Source organism: Girardinichthys multiradiatus, chromosome 10 (genome assembly GCF_021462225.1).
Source record: "Girardinichthys multiradiatus isolate DD_20200921_A chromosome 10, DD_fGirMul_XY1, whole genome shotgun sequence".
NCBI classification, from domain to species: domain Eukaryota; kingdom Metazoa; phylum Chordata; class Actinopteri; order Cyprinodontiformes; family Goodeidae; genus Girardinichthys; species Girardinichthys multiradiatus.
The window spans coordinates 28131415-28151969 of NC_061803.1; the positions used below are offsets into that span (position 1 = coordinate 28131415).

Here is a 20555-nt window from a genome sequence, read left to right on the forward strand (position 1 = left end):
GTATCATTGTATGAATGTGTGTGCATTCGTGAGTGCGATTAGCTGATTTTGGTTCTAGTGTATAGCGCTTTGATTGGTCATTATGACTGGAAAAACACTATAAATTCTGTATTTTTACTGTATATTTAGAGTATTTAGAAGCAGTGGTGGTTCTGATAAAGTGGAAAAGAACAGGTTCAAAAGGACTGATGGACCTCGACGTACCTGCCACCAGCTGGACTAGGCCAGTGTGGCTGTTTTAATAGAAAAAAGAATGTATTTTTTGACGCGTCTTACAGTGCCAATGTGTGTTAACCATTACCAAGACTCTAAATGTTTAACATTTTACATACACAGTACAGAGTTGTTTTATGTTTTTAACCTTGAAAAAGTAATTATGTTTCTTTTGTATGGCTGTTTTCACAGAAGCCGAGGGGGACTTTAGAATGACACATCCAATGTATGCTAAAGCCGTCAGTCAGCGTGCATCAGGTGACATAAGACACCATTGCGATCCTGATATCTAATGCAAAAGTAAAGCGATACGGAAAGTATCTGATAGTTATCTTGGCTTGAAGTGCTTTAAAGGTTCTGTTTTCAGTGAGTGTTTAAGACGAATCAGAGCTTTGGTTTTTTTTTTTTTTTGGGGGGGGTGGGGGGGGTGGAGTATTCAAATCTCTATGTAAAGTTCTCCTTGAATGCTGTGCAGCTGCAGTAAAGCACAAGGGCCATAAATGAGTAACTCATTTGTGAAGACTGGAATGGCTAGGTTTTATCATCAAAGATCCTCAGCCATCATTAGGAGCCAAGTTGTTATAAAAACCACATGGTCTGGTAGTTTAATTCCATGATTTTCGAGTGCAAATGATGTTCCCTACAGAACTACTTGCATAACCCCCTACTTCCACCAAAAAAAAATTGCCAGGCAGACAGACCTATGAGTCTATTCCTACCAGTCAGCGCCACCATGCATGCACCTGCTGGACAGCCCATAACAGCGCCATCATCATTGCCGTCAACACCAGAGGGAAGACAAAAGACAAAATCCAATATCTTGGCATTCAGAAAAAGAGAATATGTTTGCTCAAGCTAAAGTAGTATGAAATCTGACTGCATGGAGTGCCACTTTACTGGCAGATCATGTATTTAAAAAGACAAAATACTTAGGACTTTTTTACATATTTTCTTCTACTTTGATTTCCTTTCTAAATAATCATCAGCTTCTCTGTAAATAGATATGTTTAAATATTATGGTATAAAATGGTGTTGGTATAAAGTCAGTTTTGGTCCTGGAAACTCTCAGAGTAGTCATAAGCTTCAGCCTCCATAAACAGCTAATTTGGATTTATACTAAATGAAGATGTCAACACACTGTCAATGACACAGTACTGACTTAAAGCACTATGGTACCTTCCCATTTTATATCACTTCAATTTTATACCAGTTACTCTGACCAGAAATACAGATGTTATGTCAAAGGATTTATTGCAAGTATATACACAAATGATGTTTGGCAGGTTCTCGGGACCGGGATCCAGGAAGATGCTAGGAGATGTAAGTGGTTAGATTTGCTTTCTAGAGACGATGTGAAATGGGCTGATATTAATGAGTGGAACTCACTAATGCAGAGCTGGTTGGAGTTACAGGGGGAGGTGAGTCCATCCACAGAGCTGAGGTTGGCAGGTGTTTGATTGTCCATTGACGCTTTGTGCTTTCTTTCCAGGTAGGAGCTGACAAATGGTGGAGCATTGAAAAGAGATCTGGGTAGGTGATCTCCGCACAGACACTAGGATTTAGGAAGCGCATCACTGGAGTAATAAGCTGTAGAGTCTGCCCCTGCCGGTCATACCCTTGAAAAAACAACCTGCACACAGCTCTGTAGGTATGTCGTCGGCCTCAAGGTCCAAATAAGAATTTGTACCAAATGAAGATATCGACAGAGAGCATAAAATAGCATTCACTATAATACATCTGATTTTTAGATTGTTTTGTGGTATATCAAACAGCTACTCCAACCAGAAAAGCTTTGTATGTTTCATTCTCGGTACACGTCTCACAGAGGAAGCTTTTTGGCGTCGCACGACCTCCTACCTCTATTTATGTGTAAATAATCATTACTTTTGTGCAAATAATTGCCCAATGCAAACATGAAAGCTTAAAGTTTATTGGTTCATAAAATAGTGCTTTAACCATTATAACATGTTGGGGATTAGAATTGTTTTAAGACCTTAGAAGTCTTGGTCCCTCTCAGACTTACCCATTAGCCTTAGTGTCTGGGACTAGCTGATCTGGATTTAAACTAAATAAAGATTTAAAGAAAGTTATATATATCATGTAAGATAACTGCTTTTAAGATTTTATCTGAACCCCTTTTCAAAAATTCTGGACTATCCCTTTAAATAACAAACATGATTAAAAAAACATATCTTTTTGCTTTCAGGGGACTCTGTCTTTCTAGTCATCTTCCTCCTCTCTTGTTCTGCCAGCTCCCTCACAGATGTATAATACACGTGGTGTAGGATTTGTTGTGCAAACAGAGCAAGGGAGCCCATGTTAGGTAAGAACAGGCTGTGGCGTCATACTCCTTGGGCCTGACGAGGGAGAGCATACACCTCTGCACTGCACAACTACTTAGAACCAAGAGTCAGTACACAGAGCACGCTACAATGTTTTATTATTTTTTTTTACAAGAGATAAATTATAGTGATTTCACTGATAGCATTGCTGAGGTACACGCTGTCTGTTCAAAATGTGCTGGAAATACAGCTGTATCAAAGAATGGCACCCATACTGAGAGAAGATTGTTAAGAAAGGTTTAGACACATTTACAACTGGCTCAAGGAACATCAAAATCTCATTGGAAGGAGCAAGGGACACAAGTGACAGGTGTATCCTTCCGCCACAGCGGATATCTGTTTAACCCTAAAGTGAACACAGTGGAGCTAATATTGAGTTGATGTTGAGTTAATTTCACTTACGTATATTTTGTACAACCCCAATTAATCAGCATACTCAACATAATCACTACAGAGTTCTTATGAAGTCGTTGTCAAGTACTGCTGACCATAACATCTAATCAAAGAAAATTCAACATCAAATCAGAATATCAAGTCTTGCCGCACGTTTTTCAATCAATGGTGTTTTCGATTTATGAGGAGGTGTGTGATCTCAGTTTGCCCAGAAGCTTTAAATGCATATTTTAAAATTTGTTCTAATAAAGTAGTCCAAAACGCTTGAAATGCAAACTACTACCGTAAATAGAAACCTACCGTTGACTGAACACCAGGTGATCCAATCAGAGCTGTAGTTTAGAGGGGGCTGACAATGACGAAGCAGGGTCCGACCAATAGGAGCGTGCCGTCCTGTGTGAGCCACATCACCACCTCCTCGGTGTCCGTGGCGGAGGACTACTATATAAAAACAAACCAGCCCAAGTTATAAAGGCAGAGTTGTAAAAACTCCCAGGCTGTGGGGAGTAAAATTGTGGAAGCCTGTACCATATATTCATCCTTTAACACACAGACACAAAACGCCTGGATCTGACTGAAATACAACATCGATAACAGTTTTCTATTTGATTCGTAGAGCTGCAAAAGTGCTGCGCAAAGTTGAACATCTCCTGGAGCGGGACTGTTGAGCAAGAAAGGGCCTGCTGTGAATTTCTATGTAAGTAAATATTATATGTATATATTAAAATATTAATCTGAATACTTATTTTGTGGGAACAGGTCACGCATTGCTTAGCTAATTGGTTCTCGAAAGGGACAGTTGTCGAATATCCCTTTACCAGCTAGCTTATTAAAATGCTACTTGTCTTCCTTTCGGTCACGCTGGCTGTCAATTCATGTTAAAACCCTTTCATTTTTCTTCTGTTCACATGACAGGGACTTGAGCCCTTTGCTCCCTCTGTGGTTGTATGATCGAGCTAAACATTAACAGCTCCTAAAGGCTAGCTGGTTAGCTTGCTACATTGGTGTTCACACCCTTCTTTAAGTTGGCAGGCGAACGCTATCCGCTCATCACTGACGGGCGTAAAGTGGCGATAAAGCAGCTCGGCTTGTATTTTTTTTTCTTTCTAAGAGTGTCTTTTTGCAATGAAGAGACGATTTTAACGGTCATGGCTGGATCCTGAATAATGATTATGTAATTGCAATTCTTGTCGCGAGCTCCTACGTGCTCCTCTTCCAACTGTAGCACAGCCGCGCGAGAAAACACAGGAACAGCCCAGCCCGGTAGGAGACATTTTAAAACAAACAAACAAACAAAAAACACCCTTTCTCCTACTGTGCTGGAGTCTGGAGGGGTGGGCTAGCTGAAGGTGTCCGTGTGCCCAGTATGAAGTGACCGCAAATCCCCCTGACTGTTGCCACCTGTCCTCACAGAGGTCAGCCACAGGAGCGTTTATCTGTCACATTAAACCACTGGGGAAGACGCACTGCTGACACCATCTCTGACTCAGTGGACTGCTTTATTTATAGCTCCTGATTATTGTACAGCCCAGCTGCACCAATGCTGCATTTCTGCCCCCACCCCAGAGTAAATGGGCATGTGGGCATGGCTTGATGTTAGAATCTTTATTTATGATCACCTTGAGTAAAAATATCAAGGTATGTGTGGAAACCTCCAATACGTCCTATGGCTGCAAAAATAATTGAATATTACAGGTATAGTAATGCTTACTATAGCATTTGTTCTGATGCATAAAGACATGTTTTGATAGTCCTCAGGTGTTTGTTCTTCTAAATATGATCCCATTTTGCTGCTCTGCTTTTTATAGAGTAACACATGAATAACAAGCCAAGACCTGGTCCACACTAACATGAATATTTATCAAAATGTCAATATTCTGCTCTGTTTGCACCTTCCATCAACATGCTGAAGGTTTTTAGGATCTCTGTGGTGTATGTGCTTGGACTGGAGATAATTTAAAAACAATATTACCAGTTCCACCTTGCACTTGGCCTCCTTGGATTTCAAAAGCGCTGATGCTGTTTTTCTTCTTCAACATTAGTTTTGCTTTTTCCTAATTTAGTTTCCATCAAAATTTGAATGTAAGCTGAAGAAAACATAGGTTTTTATTTATTTATTTTTTGTGAAATAGCTTTAGCATTGACTTAACCGGGCACACAATGTTCCTCTTTTGCATTTTGATGTAGTTTATGTCAATGACATCGCCACCTACTGGCAGTAGCTGCTTAACAGATATGCTGCTTGTAGCTTGCTACCTGCATTTTCAAAATGGTGTTGCCTTAAAAGGAGTGACTGGGTGTAGCTTCTGTAATTTCCACACCGTTACTGTGCATGTTTCTCAGTCTGAAACTGTTTCCATACAGTTGAATTTGTCTTTCTTGTAAGAGAGGGTGAAACTGTAGGCGTTTTCTTTCACCCAGCTAATCAGCAGTGTGCTGTGAAACGTGGGGTTGGAGGAGAATTGCTTCCTGTATGCTCCATACATCCAGAAAACTCTATTCACTCTAACACTTTTTCTGTTATTACTTTAAAAAGCCTGTAGGAATGGTTTGACAAATAAAGGTTGCTGTTTTGAAACAAACTTTTCATATCCTTGGTATAGGTAGATGTGGAAATCAATTTCTGCCAAACTCTACAAACGAAAGACTTGTTCCTGACATGTTCTTAATTTGTTCTTTTTTCGTTCCATTTCAGGATTTTCAACCAAACTCTGTCAGGAGGATATTGATTTTCATCAGCAAGTTCCCAACTGATCACGGGTGCTTTGGAAGTTTGCAACACGCAGTAAAAGCAACAGTGACGGTCAAAGAAAGTCCTGGTGGTTGAAGCAGCTATGCAGCTTGAGATTCAAGTAGCACTCAATTTTATTATTTCCTATTTATACAACAAGCTCCCAAGACGGCGTGTGAATATCTTTGGTGAAGAGCTTGAGAGGCAGCTCAAGAGAAAATATGAAGGCCACTGGTATCCGGATAAGCCATACAAAGGTTCAGGGTTCAGGTGCATCCACGTAGGGGAGAAGGTGGATCCTGTGGTGGAGCAGGCAGCCAAAGAGAGTGGGCTGGACATTGAAGATGTCCGTAATAACCTCCCTCAGGACCTTAGCGTTTGGATTGACCCATTTGAAGTTTCTTACCAGATTGGGGAGAAGGGACCGGTCAAGGTGTTGTACGTTGATGATAACAACGAGAACGGGTCTGAGCTGGACAAGGAGATCAAGAACAGCTTTAACCCAGAGGCCCAGGTCTTCATGCCAATCAGCGACCCTGTTGGGGCTTCCTCAGAATCAAGCTCCCCCTCTCCCCCGTTTGGGCAGTCTGCTGCCGTGAGCCCATCTTTCATGCCACGCTCTACCCAGCCCTTAACCTTCACTACTGCCACCTTTGCTGCCACAAAGTTCGGCTCGACTAAGATGAAGAGCAGTGGCCGCAGCAACAATAGCACCAGCGGCAGTAGCACCAAGGTGGCTCGCACCTCTCCCACCAATAACCTGGGTCTGAATGTCAACACTCTACTGAAGCAGAAAGCCATGTCCACCTCCATGCACTCGCTGTATGGGCTGGGCTTGGGTCAGCAGCAGAAGGCCTCTGCTCTGTCTCCCAACGCCAAGGAGTTTGTGTTCCCCAGCCTGCAGGGCCAGTCCAGCCCTGGAACCATGTTCTCTGGGGAGGGCTCCCTTGGGCTCGGCTCTCTGCAGTACAACAATGCCTTTGACATGTTTTCAGCCTATGGAAGCCTCAACGACAAGTCACTCATGGATGGGCTCAACTTCAGTCTGAGCAATATGCAGTATTCTAACCAGCAATTCCAGCCTGTCATGGCTAACTAAGCTCATCACTAAATATGCTATTTATGAATGACGGTGGCTCAAAGAGAAGGAAAAACAAAAACGCACACTTAGCAGCTGGACTGAAGGATTTAGCTGTGTAACCAGTAAAGTGCATGTGCCCAGGGGGGTGTTTTTTTTTTACTGTGCCCCTTTGAGTTTGTTTCTACTAAAAGCTTGTTGTACAAACACATCCAAGCTTGAATTCAACATGCATCATTGTTTTTCTTTTTCCTTTTTGCCAACCAAGCACAATTTTTATTTTTTTTTCTTCAGTTTTTTACTTTGAGGAACTACTCCAAAAAAAGAATAAAAAATACAAGCTTCAAGTTTTGGCCTCTTACAGTATTTTACAGGTGGTAAGACAAGGCTGATTTTTACAAATTGGCACTACTTAGTGGGGTTACTTGGTCTTTTTCTAATTGTATAATTTAATTTAGTACAGAGTTTGTAAGATATCAGAGTATATATTGTTTCTATGACATGGTGTTGCATTTATATCTTTTTACTACTCCAGTGATCTGTGATGGCTGCAGCAGCTTTTCCTTATTTTTCTTTAAGGATAATTGTTAATGAAATCCATCTTTGAAAAAAGGACAAAAAAAAAAAAACTATTCAGAAGATTGTGTACAAAGTATACCTTTAGTGGTGGAATTGAAGTGTAGGGATATTTGCTTTTTCTGAAAGATGAATTGTATTTTCTGTTAAGAGGTTGAAGATTTTTGCTATACTATGGACAAAAAATGTACCTGTATGAATATTAATTTTGTACCTACATTGTGCAATACTTGATAAAGAAAAAAATACGATATAACAAAGTATTTTGAGTCAGTGTCTTACATGTCAAGAGGGACTGAAATAGTTTATATTGTTAAGTTTGTATTAAATGCTTAAAAATGATATGCTTATCTTTTATTTTTTTTAATTTCATATTTGCACCCTGGTCTTTTTAATAAAATAAACTACAGTTGAACATGATCCTGTTGAAGTGGACTTTTTGTTTTTCATCATCATTTACATCTGTTATTAATTAACTTGAGTGGGTGATCCAGTGCATGAACAAATAAGGCACCTGATGGGAGCTGCAGTTGTGTCATGAGCCCATCAACGGTCTGTGATACTAGGCATCTGTTAGTTTGTGTGCTCCAAACTTTGAACCTGGGACTCGCCGGTTACAATGTCTAAATGAGGCAATAAAAATCCAATTATCAGCTGTTCTGCCCAGGACAAAGCATTACATAGCTTTATAACATATTTTCCTGCTGATTTTAAAGTCAAGAGGTAATGACCTCGGAGCAAGTTGAGCGTTGGTCGGGTGTTGGCAGTGAGTCACCAAACTATTTTCACAGTGAAAATAAATTGTGTTTATTGCTCCGTGTCAAATAATGCAAACTAAGATGCCAACTCTAACCTGGAACCTGGTTCTTTGTCACAACCACAAACACTGAGGATATTTTATTGGACGTTGATCTGATAAACCACCAAAAAAGTAGCACACAGTTTTAAATACAACAAATATCGTAAATGTGTGCTGTGCATTTGCCTTCAGCAGCCCTGAGTCAATGCGTTATAAAATCACGTTTTGCTCTACTTACAACTGCAAGTATTTTGGGGAATGGCTCTAACCAGCTTTGTACATTTAGTCTCAAATGTATGCCTGTTAGCAAAATGATTTGAACTCAGACAGATTGGAGTCAAAATTTAAGTTTTACCACAGGTTTTTAATTCCATTTAGGTCTGGACTTTGTCGGGCTCTCTTAAGTTTTCTTTGAAGGGGCCTAATTCGTGGAGGGCATAATTAACAGCTGCCCCCTCAGCAGATCCGTGGATCTCTACAGCTCCTCCAGAGTTACCGTGGGCCTCTTGTCTGCTTCTCTGATTTATGCTCTGCTCTCCGGGCTTGTCAGATTATGTAAATGGCCATGTTGTAGCTGCTTTGTAGATGGATTGATCTCTGTGAGATGTTCAGTATTTGGGATATTGTTTAGCTGGATTTATTGCACCGAATTGTATTTAAGGGCATCAGATACACATATGTAAAGAACATGTTTTAGATGTGTAACTTCTGGATTATACTCTACTTTGTCTTGATCTAACTCATAAAATCCCAAGAAAATACATTGAACTGTATATTTGTAATGTGACAAATTGTGAAAACAATTCAAGTAGTTTGAAAACTTACAAGGCGCTCTGTAACAGCAATTACTTTTGACATTTTCAATGTGCTTTGTACATTGTGTTCTGTTTACAAATCCTTGATTTTCGAAATCACAAGTTTAAATCAAAACAACTTTTGGTGAGTCATGTCCTGCTCCTATTGACTTCCCTTGGAACACAAATATGTTGGGACATGTTTTTACACAGCACCTTAGCTGTATGGTCATACAAGGTGTGCTCCACCCAAAGAAATGCGGAGTGATTCCATGTGTGGCCCTTCGGCAGAGCAGAAGAACCACTTAACCAAGCATTAAAGTTAAAACCAGCTCGAGGAAGGAAGGCAATTTGTTGCACTGATTTTATTTCTGCATACCAAAACAAAGGGGACTAAATTCGAACACAGGGCACATTTAAAAAAAAAAAATAGTGGAAAACCATATGCCATTTTACAGATATAAACTGCTTTGTCCCATGTAATCATGCACAACCGCTCACAAAATACATTGAGGTTTGTGTTTTAGCCTGAGAAGCTCAAGGGGTTTAAATTCCAGAGGTTTCTCAGATGATCAGATGCCAGAAAATGCTTTTTTCTTAAAGAAAATGGTGTTTATTAAAAGGCTGAACACATTCCAGAAGTATTCACACCATTTATTGGGATTTTATGTGATAGACCAACACATAGTGATGCATAAGTGCGAAGTGGAAGAAAAAGGACGACTGCATACAATTTATTTTCAAATAAAAATCAGTTCTTCATATCGTGTCACTATTAGAATATTATCATACAAACTCAAAAAATTGTTATTAAGTAAACTGTTTTTGAATGCTAATTACAATGTAGACCAACTACTATGTCTTTATAAATGTCCTGAAAGCAGGTGTTGCACAGTTATAAGCAGGATTTCTAAACACCATTGTAAAAATAACTAGTGGTGTTTAAGAACATAGTCACTGGATTTCTAAATTCTCATTTTTTATTTTAATGAACCTTTCAAAATCCAATATGGATGCCACATTTCTAACATACAGTACTACTGCAGTAATAAACCAAATGCTGTCGGAAGTAGCGCTGGTGGCATAGGGGTTAAGCATACAACAGTGTCTAGTGGTTATAGTCCTCGATGTGGCCATCCTGGGTTCGAGTCTTGGATCCGGTGACCTTTGCAAAATGTCTGCACATGTTTCCTGTCTGCCTACTGTCAAAAAATGAGAAATAAAGGCCTCTATAGTGCCGAAAAATATGTTAAAAACCATATGCTGTCATATAATCATAAGCAATACAATTGTTTGAGACACGTATTTATAGAAATATTGAGTTTCGCTACTTAGAACACAAGCATTCACATTCTGTCTTCTTTGCCCTATAAGTATCCTGACCTGGGAGGCACTAAACAATATTAACTACTTTTCTAGACCTTTCAGGACTGCTTAGGAACCCCAAACACATTTACAGTGGCTCCCAAAAAAGTACACACTCCTTTTGAAAGGCCAAGTTAGATAGAGCAATTCAAAACATTTTAATGCAACATTTTTCCTGTACAATCCATGCGAAAGAAAATGCATCAAAGAAAATATTTAAAAAAATAAAAATACAAAAAGGGCACACAAACACACTTAAAATAATACTTGACGTATTTTTTCTGATTCAGATTTAGCGCTCAGTTTGGATTTGAATGCTGAGAATCTGATGAACATGAAATAAAATTTAGCTGTCCTACTTGGGTTTTCTTGACATAACATCCTTTAGCCAAAGCCATGGTTTGCAGATTGCAGGTGGCAAAAGATTGAAATGATTTTATTCTACAAAAGTATCAATCAGGAAAAGAGTACAACCAAATCCACATGGAACAACAGTGACATTACTAAAACTGGACATTTCTCCAAAACAGATGAAGAGACAGAAACTGGTCAGGAAAGCTTCGGGAATCCCAAGGAATTCCAACAAGTGCTGGTTGTGTCTGCATGAAACAGAAGGGTTGCAAATTTGAATTATTTTATTCCAAAGAAAACATCCAGGCCTCGCTGCCACAATTATATACCTCAGTGAAACATAGTGGTGGCAGCATCATGCTTTGGGGTTACTTTTCTTCAGATGGAAATGAGACTTTTGTCATAATGGATGGGGTTACGAACAATTCCAAATACCCGGCAGTTTTTACCGAAAACCTCCAGGTGTCGGCTAGAAAGCTGAAGATGAACAGAGCTTTTATTTTCCACCATCGCCGTGTTTCCAAGGATATATTCAAGTCCACAAAGAAACTCTTTCGCAAGTGAAAAATTAAAGTTTAGGAGCAGTTGACAGAATATCTATGGGGTCCCAAGAAGAGAACTTTGAGGACAAGAGATGTCCTTTCAATCTGAAATTGCATAAAAAGGTGCTTAGAGCCTCGTGGACACCTATGCAACCAAAATAATTTAATTTTTCCCTTCTAACAAATTTGTTTGTTTTTCCATTGAATTGTAAATGACAAATTTCCCATTATATCCCATCCCAGTGTATCAACAGCTGAGAGGAAGCGGTTAGATGCATTCATTAGGAAGGCCAGCTCTGTCCTAGGATGTCCCCTCGACCCAGTGTGGTCGGGGGGTCGGGGGTCTGTCTCCCCCTGTGTTGTGAGACAGAATCAACTCTAGCAAAAATGATGGGACTGTTGGACAATGTTTCTCACCCCTTTCCTTCAGTGAAAGGCTGCTGCATCCTAGGTGCACAAAGGAGTGTTATTGCAGGTCCTTCCTACCAGCAGCTGTTAGACTATTTACCTATCACTGGTTCCCACAAATTCAAACTCAATAACTGTTTGCATCCTGCTGTTTTTGCACAGTTTGTCCATTTCTTGTATATAGTTTGTTGTTTTTTATGCCCAATTATACATGCATATTTTGTACTTTTTCAAAATCGGCTTACTCAGTTTAGCGTTTCATTTAATCTGAGTATGCAATTTGTAATAACAGTAGAGTGTCTTCTCTTATGTTGTAAATTTTTCTCTTACTAATTCCTTTAAAAAAAAATGTTTTTTCTTACTTTGTGTGAATCTGCATGCTTCCATTTCCCTTTCACGTTGCTGCTGATACACCTGAATTTACCCACTGTGGGACAACATATTTCTATTCTATTTCTACTCTATTCTATTTTATGTGAAAAAAATGTTTATATCACAAAAAATAGGGATTTTAACAAGCGTAAGTACACCTCAGAGATCCACTGTATAGTGGTACTCAACTGTCATACCTAAAGTGCAGATACTTCATATAGATTTTTAATTCTCATCCAGTTAGTCAGCTGTCAACAATAAGTGACATAGCCTCTATACAATGTGAGAGTGGGAAGCTTTGTGCCTGTTTTTGCATTCTGTCTGCACTGATGAAATCCAAATCTTGCTTCAGATTGCTGTAGCAAATAAATTGCTCAGAATCCTTGGCGTGGCAAATGAATTCCCATGAGGCTCATGGGGAGGGGGACAAGCGTGTAGGAAGGATTAGGAAGAGAAGTGATTTTTGGTTGTTGTGATTCCATCCTTGTAAGTCGTAGTCACACTGAAAAAACTATTTCACTTCCAGAGCCACTAGTGTCAGTTATTTTGTGCAGAAATACTTTGCGCACTTATAACTCTTATACTTACAGGTTTATTGTCAGCATTCCAGTGTACTAAATTGAGACTCAGTGAATGGTCAAAACTGCTTACCTAGTCAGTTTTTGCATCTCTGGAACTCTTAACTATCCATGCAAGTGGTTTACTACATCAGCCTGCACCAAATAATATATTTTAACCCTTACTATAGCTCAGATGGATGTTTTATCATATGTATACAAGTGCAATGCTTTGCTGTCAGAGTGCAAAACACTATGCAGAACACACCAAACACCGGTTGGCACATGCACCCCGAGTTCCACATGACCACCTCAGCTCCTTGCGATAAACAGTTCCACAGATGGTCTGGAGTCACACCAGCTGGGAGACTCCCAGGGTATGAGGTGTTGCCATGCTGTGACTCCATCTTGTCTGTTCTGCAGACAGCGTGCTCTCTCCTTCTGCTTCAGAGAGAAAACTCCACACATGCGCCCCACTTACTGATCACACGTCCACATCATACTGTGTTCCTAACACACCAAACAACAATGCACACTCAGCTTGTTGGACGTTTTTGTTTTCATGTGGATTTCTCTGCCAGGGAGAATGCTGCAGGTAATAGGAATTTTCATGTTGTGAGCAATAGTTATGGAAGCAGATAAAACTCAGACTTGTATTTATAGTTTACCTGATTGTGCAGTACAAAGTTTAGATTCAAAGGAACAGGCTGACATTTTGAAAAACACTCATGCTGGTAAATAGATATGTTATGATCATCATGCTTGTTCCCTAAATTCATACATAATAAATTAGAATATGCATCCCAATTATGCTAATTTGCCTGAATAAAAGTAAAAGAAAAACTAAAAATAACGTTAACGCAGGTATTAATCATACTTTTCATCAAGCTCACATTTCTATATGAAATCTTTTTTTAATGGTCTAATGTAATATTCTGATCTTAACGGTTGTGTCTTCGGAGTCATGATTGAATAAATTGTAGCCTATGTTTTGTTGCACCATGAACTAACAATACTGTACAATATATTACTTGGACAACACACATCGGTGGCATTAGTTGTACATCAAAAAGGTCTTTTAAAAGTTACTATAGCATGCGCCTGAAGACATTTCCAAAAACAATACTATGTTTATATGGAACCTTTAGAAATAACGGTTAGAAAGATTGTTTTGACAAATCTTTGTGCAGATAAGACCCAAAAATCTTTCCAGATGCAACAGCTCTCTAACATCCAAAAGCACTCTGCATACTAACCTACATATTAAAATTTGTGCAAGCATTTGTTTTAGAAACAAGTCCTGCAATGATCCATTACAGCTTTTACACAGATAAAGAAATATTTGTCCTCTACAATTCAACAGTTGAAAGGAGTTGCAAAAGTTGTAATAACCAGTTGCATAATTGTGCACACCCATATACATTTGCAAAAGCATCTTTTGCCACATATTGAATTGACAATATTTGCCCACACTGTACAAAAGTTCTCAAAATCTTTCAGGCTGTGCGGATCTCTTGTGTCCACAGTCCTTCTTAGGTGACCCCACAGATTCTCGGTCAGATTTAGCTCTGGACTTTGGCTTGGCCATTCCAATACTTAATTCTTTTGTTTTAGTTTTCCATGCATGCTTGGACTCACTCTGATATTATCACTGATATCACACTAATATTGAAAATAAAAACCCTATTCATCTTTAACTTTCTAGCAGCCACCTGGAGATATTGAGTGCAAACCGATTGCTATGTAGACCTATTCATAATTTCATCCAAAATAACGCAGTTCCATCTGAGGAAAACTAACCACAGATCATAATGCTGCCACCCCCATGTTTCACTGTGTTCTTGGTGATGTTCAGAGTTCTCTTCATGTCACATATACCTTTTGGAATTAAGGCCTAAAGTTCAAGTTTGGTTTTTGTCAGACCATAAGACACTTTCCCACAAGGTTTCATGAGAATTTAACCAGGTCTGGATGTTTTTTTTTTTGGAAGAAAAGGTTTCTGTTTCTTGCCATACACCAACCACCACCCTACCTTCAGAGCCCCTGCCTGCACTAAGGATCTCAGAGTAAGATTTTAAAAGGCTCTTTCAGTGGCTGAAAACAAAGAGGGCTTTAGAACCTGATAATGTCTCCCAACATGCATGAGAGCCTGCGTCGACCTACTGGCCCCCATCTTCACTGAGATCTTCAACAAGTTACTGGAGCTGTGTGTGGATCCCTCTTCCTTCAAATGCTCCGCCATCACCCCAGTATCCAAGAAACCCACCATCCTAGGATTAAATGACCACAGGCCTGTTGCCCTGACGTTTGTGGTCATGAAATCCTTTGAGTGACTGGCGTTGAAGCACCTGAAGGACATCACAGGCCCCCTGCTGGACCCCCTGCAGTTTGCCTACCGGGCAAACAGGTTGGCAGAGGATGCGGTCAATTTGGGACTACACTTCATCCTGCAACACCTCGACCACCCAGGGATGTACGCCAGAATCCTGTTTGTGGACTTCAGCTCGGCCTTCAGCACTATAAACCCAGACATCCTCCACCAGAAGCTCTTCCAGCACAAAGTCCTGGCCTCCACCCTCAGTGAATCACCAGCTTCCTGAAGGAGCGGCAGCAGCAGGTGAGACGGGGGAGCATCTTCTCCCGCACAAGAACCATCAGCACCAGCGGCTCCCAGGGGTGTGTTCTCTCCCCACTCCTCTTCTCCCTCTCCACAAATGACTGCACCTCATCCGTGAAACTCCTGGAGTTTGCAGATGAAACCACTGTAATTGGTCTGATCCAGGACAATGATGAGCTTGCATACAGACAGCAGGTGGATCAGCTGGTACGCTGGTGTGGTCAGAACCACCCGGAACTTAACACACTCAAGACTGTAGAGATGATTGTGGACCTTCGGAAAACACCACCCCCTCACCATCCTCAACAACACTGTACCTACTGTGGACCACCTCTGGTTCCTGGAAACCCCCATTTCTCGAAACCTGAGGTGGTCTTCACACATAGACAATGTTTGTAAGAAGGCCCAGCAGAGACTGTACTTCCTGAGGCAACTCAAGAAGTTCAACCTTCCACAGGAGCTGTTGGTCATCTTCTCCACTGCCATCATTCAGTCTGTCCTGTCTTCATCCATCTCAGTGTGGTTTGGCTCATCCACAAAACAGGACAGGTGCAGACTGCAACGAATAATTGGGACTGCAGAGAGAATAATCTGGGCTGACCTTCCCTCCATCCAGGATTTATACAGGTCTAGGGTCAGGAAAAGAGCTGCTAAAATCTCTGTACACAAACTGTTTAGGCTTTTAGCTTCAGGTGGCAATACAGAGCGCTGTCTGCTAAAACCAGCCACCACAGAGATAGTTTCTTCCCCCAGGCTGTTTCTCTATTGAACACTTGACAGTCAGAGTTCCCTAACACATGCATTTTAGACATAAAAATAACGGGCACATTATTTTCTGTTGTCAGGAGTATATATGTACATTTAAAAAGATATTCTTTATTTTCACTATTATATATACAAAAAAAAATCCTCACCGAGAGCAAAGTGTACCGGGGTCAAATTTCTAATTTGTCTGTACTGTCAGGATCTGGGTTGTGTTTGTGTTTTGTGCTTGCTACATGTGTTCAGTGTTCTCAGATGGTGCTGGAGTTCTCAGGTGTGCTGGGTGACAAGTGCGACTTATTCTACTGATTACTTTGAAGAGTACTTAAACAGGAGGCTGCCAGCACTTCGATGCCAGAGTGTTTTGCCTTCAGTAGTAACAAGCTCAATCCAAACACAAGTCTATGCTTTATTCTTTGACCTTATGTAACTTTGTTTATGCTCCTTCGCAGGCTAAGTAAACCTGAACCCCAGATTTATGTCACTGAATACTGACTACGTGTCCGGAGTTCTTCCTGGATGATCAAGGCTATCTACGTTCAGAGGATTTCATTTCCTATCTACTGTCTTCGTTTGGATTCAAATCTAGCTGGCAGTTTCCTGCTACCTTCGCCTCCTGGACCAAGCCGCAAGCGTACCCTGTCCACCCTCCAACGTAAGCATCTGCACACTGAACTCATTCCTGTTTGTTCCGAGCTCACACTGAACAGCACCTAAAGAAACTTCTACAAACCTGGATCCTGAATGCCTCTTCCCCTGGCAACCTGACTACACCTATTTAGTAAGCTGTTCTCTTAATTGCATTAATTCCTTGTTCTTAGTTCGACATCATTCAGTTCCCTGTTTACACCAGTTCTCTTCCCTTCTTCCCATACAGTTGGAGAATCATCAGTTACATTCCCGATCATCTTTGTCACATTTAACATCTATATATTCTGTTCTCCGGAGTGTTCTCTGTATGTGGGTCAGATCTATTGCAAACAAAATGACATGTACAAACTTGGCAAATAAGCTGATTCTGATTTTGTTTTTGTTTCTTACCCTTAGGCTGGACATTCAATGAAAAACTCATACCAAACTTATTCACATCCCTGGGAGGTGTATGTTTAACATAATGTTTAAATTTTACCATCATGTTTTTTTCTGACTAGATGTAATATTAATCATTTGGAGTGGCCCAGCCAGAATGTGGTAATCTGTGGAAGGAGCAAATTAGGGTGATGGCAGGGAGCACTTCCAACCTCAAACATCATAATGAGTGTATGTAAACCTCTGACCTTAAGTGTAGCTTGTGACCTTGATCAACACGCCCAGTTCTATTCCCAGCCTGTGATCAGTGCTGTTGCTGTCATTGTTTGAAACTGAGGGCAGCACCTGTTCCCGGGCTGCCGACTGAAGCAGTGACATTTCAGAGGACCTTGGGCCAGAGATACGAGCCTACGTGTGAGCACGAAGCACTCTCCATGTCAAAGAGAGCCCAGCATTTCCCTGAATGAGACAATAAAACAGAGAGAGGAGAAGATAAAGAGGATATAAAAGGAGTCTCATCCTCTCTGTGTTATTTGCTGATAAACCTGGAGCTGAGGCCTTAATGAAATCAGGCTGTGTTGTGTTTGGCCAGCACAGAACCTCAGTCAGCTGCCGCTTTCAACGGCTGCCAACTCATTTTACTGGGGATCATCTGGTCGACCCTATTCCTTTTCTGAGCCAGACTATCATTCAGCATAAGAGCACCACATCTCAACTGTATGGACTCCTAATCCATATTTTATTGCAGCTTTATAAGCAAGAGAGGAAGGTATAGTGCTGAGTTTACTGCTGCCAGTACACTCTCTCTCCCTCTCTCTCTTGTTTGTTTTGGTCTGAAGGCACAGTTGAAGGCTGCTGTACCAAAAGGGTGTTGCACACTTGAATAGGTTTAAAAAAAGACCTTGCAGGGTTTCTGCGTCATCACAGGAGAATCCTCGCCTCCCCTCCTACCAACAGCACATCGTGTCTGACTAAACAGGAGGGACTACTTGTATGCTAATGCAGCATGGAACGGCTCCTTCCGCTCTCACCAACATCATAACCCACTGTGACGTAGTGCCCTGAGAGGACTGAAAAGCATTTTGAGGAGCTTGGCTGGGTCATGAAGGTGTAGTCATATTATGACGAAGGTATGAAGAGAAGCTGGAAAAGCAGGCAGGTTGGCAAAAGAAAACTGTGATAAAGAAGCTAGATACAGAGATGTTTTTCTTAGGCTTCATAAATGGCAAGTCATGTAGCCATGACAACACATTTCCATCACCTTTTTATGCCGATAATGGCTTGCTGAAGCAGAAAGGTGTGCAGCAGCTTTTAAATTAGGCTTGAGCAATTCACCAAAGGCATGAAAAAACCTGCTACAGGGATACATTTGTTTTATTAGGATGTAGGAGGTTGTGAAAACACTTCAGGGTCTCTCAAGTATTAGCTCATACACAGATAATGATTGAAAAACGACAGTATTGGTGAGAGAGTGGGGCTAAAATCTACTGTCAGAGCGATGACTTGGTTCCATCAATTTGAGAAAAAGAGTCTGTCATAGGGTTTGTTACTGACCTCATACAGAACTTTGCAAAATCATATCATAGCCCTTGATTTTTTCCACACTTTGTCTTGTTATGACCAAGAGCTTCAATATATTTTATTGGGAATATATGTGATAGACCAACACAAAGTAGTTACTAATGGTGAAGTGGAATGAATATATATATATATATATATATCAATCAGTCAGTCATTTTCTACCGCTTATTCCATAGTGGGCTTACGGCCATACCACCCTGAACACACCCGATCTCGTCTGATCTCGGAAGCTAAGCAGGGTCGGGCTTGGTTAGTACTTGGATGGGAGACCGCCTGGGAATACCAGGTGCTGTAAGCTGCCCTGCGATGGACTGGCGACCTGTCCAGGGTGTACCCTGCCTCTTGCCCATAGACTGCTGGAGATAGGCACCAGCTCCCCTGTGACCCACTATATATATATATATATATAAATCTTCACTGGGAGCAAAGTGTTCTGGAGTCAAATTCTTTGTCTGTACAAACTTGGCAATAAATCTGATTCTGATTATGTTCTCTAATAAACCTCAGAGGCCTTAATAGAATAACTGCATTTATGCAGAAATAACATTATAAGCAGGTGGTACAGTGAATTTTATTTAGGGGTATGTTGATATAACTAATAAAATCCCAATAAAATCAACTATAACGTGTGCTTTTAAAGTGAGAAAAGATGAAAAACATTAAACATGTAATACTTTCACAAGGCTCTGTATTAGAATTCATATTTTTTTAGATTACCCTGTAAGTTACATGTTGTCTATGCTTGGTGTCAAAATGATCTATTTTAATCAAAACAAGAAAATCTTTCAGTACATTCTGTGCTCATGTCATTGACTTCCCTTCAAACACAGACATGTTGGGGCATGTTTCTACGGCACTTAGCTGTATGGTCACACAAGCACTAACCAAAGAAATGTGCAGCTTACTGTGATAATCCTTATGTTCACATAGAAGAAGGACAATGCCAAGAATTGGCAAGGCCTCTCTGATGTTGAAGCAGTTGTGTATCAAACCTTTGTATTTCTTTATCTGCAGCTTTCAAATAGGAAGGATTGGAAAAGAAAATTGTTTCATGTTTCCCTGGGAAAAAAAAAAAGTGCCACACTTGGGATATATGTTGGTGAATCAGTGAGGAATTCTCATAGGGGAGTTGAGCTAAGTACATCTTTTGACAGAGAATTTCTGCCTTTGCAGACAACACAAACTCAAAAATCTGGCAGTGGTTCAGGCAATGAATAACTGTCCAAGATCTTCAAGGTGTTGAGATTAGGCTCTAAGTGGACCTAGAAAAAAAAGAAAACATTTTATATTTTTTCATTAAAAAACAAATTAATCAGCAATTAGATGAATGCTTCAAATGGTTTAAAGATCAATTCCATGTTTTCTATCCAAGCCCTGCGCATTAGAATATTTCTTATCAATATTCTGGTGTCAGCAACCAAAAGGATTGCAGGGAGAAAACATGCAAATCCATGCCGAGATTCGAACGCAGGACCTTGCAAGGCAATATTGCTACCAACTGTATTAACCAGGCAGCCAAACAATGTATTCATTCAGTCCTATGTTGATTTGTAACCAGAGAGATAACTGTTCGGACTGAAAGGGGAGAGTGAAATTGGAAAATGTCATGATGAGTTTGGAGGTAGGACCCAAATGCAGAGTAGAATGGTGTTGAAAAAAGGTTTAATGAAAAGAATGGTCTTACAGATGACCAGTACAGGCAGGTGAAAAACAACATAAACAAGTTGGTAGCAGGTGCATGAAAGTCCAGGCAACGGACATGGAAGAACTCAGGACTGGACCAGGGTAAAGACACAGTGTAGGTAGCAAGGTGTTAGCAGAAGGAACCAGTGGAGAACAATGCAAACCAGAGAGCTTATAAACTGAGGGAAGTGAAGTGAGAACCAATGAACTGGGAGAGAAGGTAATCAGGAGTAATAGGGCACAGCTGTGAACCAGAGCTGGACCTGGGCTGCAGGGAGACAGAGAGAGTGACTAGTTAACACAAATGAACAAGGAGAGCATGGAGGTGACCAGAATGCAAGAGAACAATGACCAGACTAAGA

General features: G+C 40.5%; 1 protein-coding gene, 1 long non-coding RNA gene and 1 other non-coding gene across 3 annotated transcripts; all 3 read left to right on the forward strand.

The window, feature by feature from the left end:
* Positions 1 to 3438: 3438 nt before the first annotated feature.
* Positions 3439 to 7753, forward strand: tob1b (transducer of ERBB2, 1b). The gene is made up of 2 exons (XM_047377716.1): positions 3439 to 3645; positions 5644 to 7753. The coding sequence occupies exon 2, from the start codon at positions 5783 to 5785 to the stop codon at positions 6776 to 6778; it is 996 nt and encodes a 331-aa protein (XP_047233672.1). The 5' UTR covers positions 3439 to 3645; positions 5644 to 5782; the 3' UTR covers positions 6779 to 7753.
* Positions 7754 to 11771: 4018 nt separating this feature from the next.
* Positions 11772 to 17597, forward strand: LOC124875558. The gene is made up of 4 exons (XR_007040064.1): positions 11772 to 13116; positions 16353 to 16681; positions 16778 to 16856; positions 16948 to 17597. It is a non-coding gene; the product is annotated as an uncharacterized LOC124875558 (long non-coding RNA).
* A 1092-nt stretch (positions 17598 to 18689) lies between these two features.
* On the forward strand, positions 18690 to 18808 carry LOC124875787. The gene has a single exon (XR_007040122.1). It is a non-coding gene; the product is annotated as a 5S ribosomal RNA (ribosomal RNA).
* The last annotated feature ends 1747 nt before the right edge of the window (positions 18809 to 20555 follow it).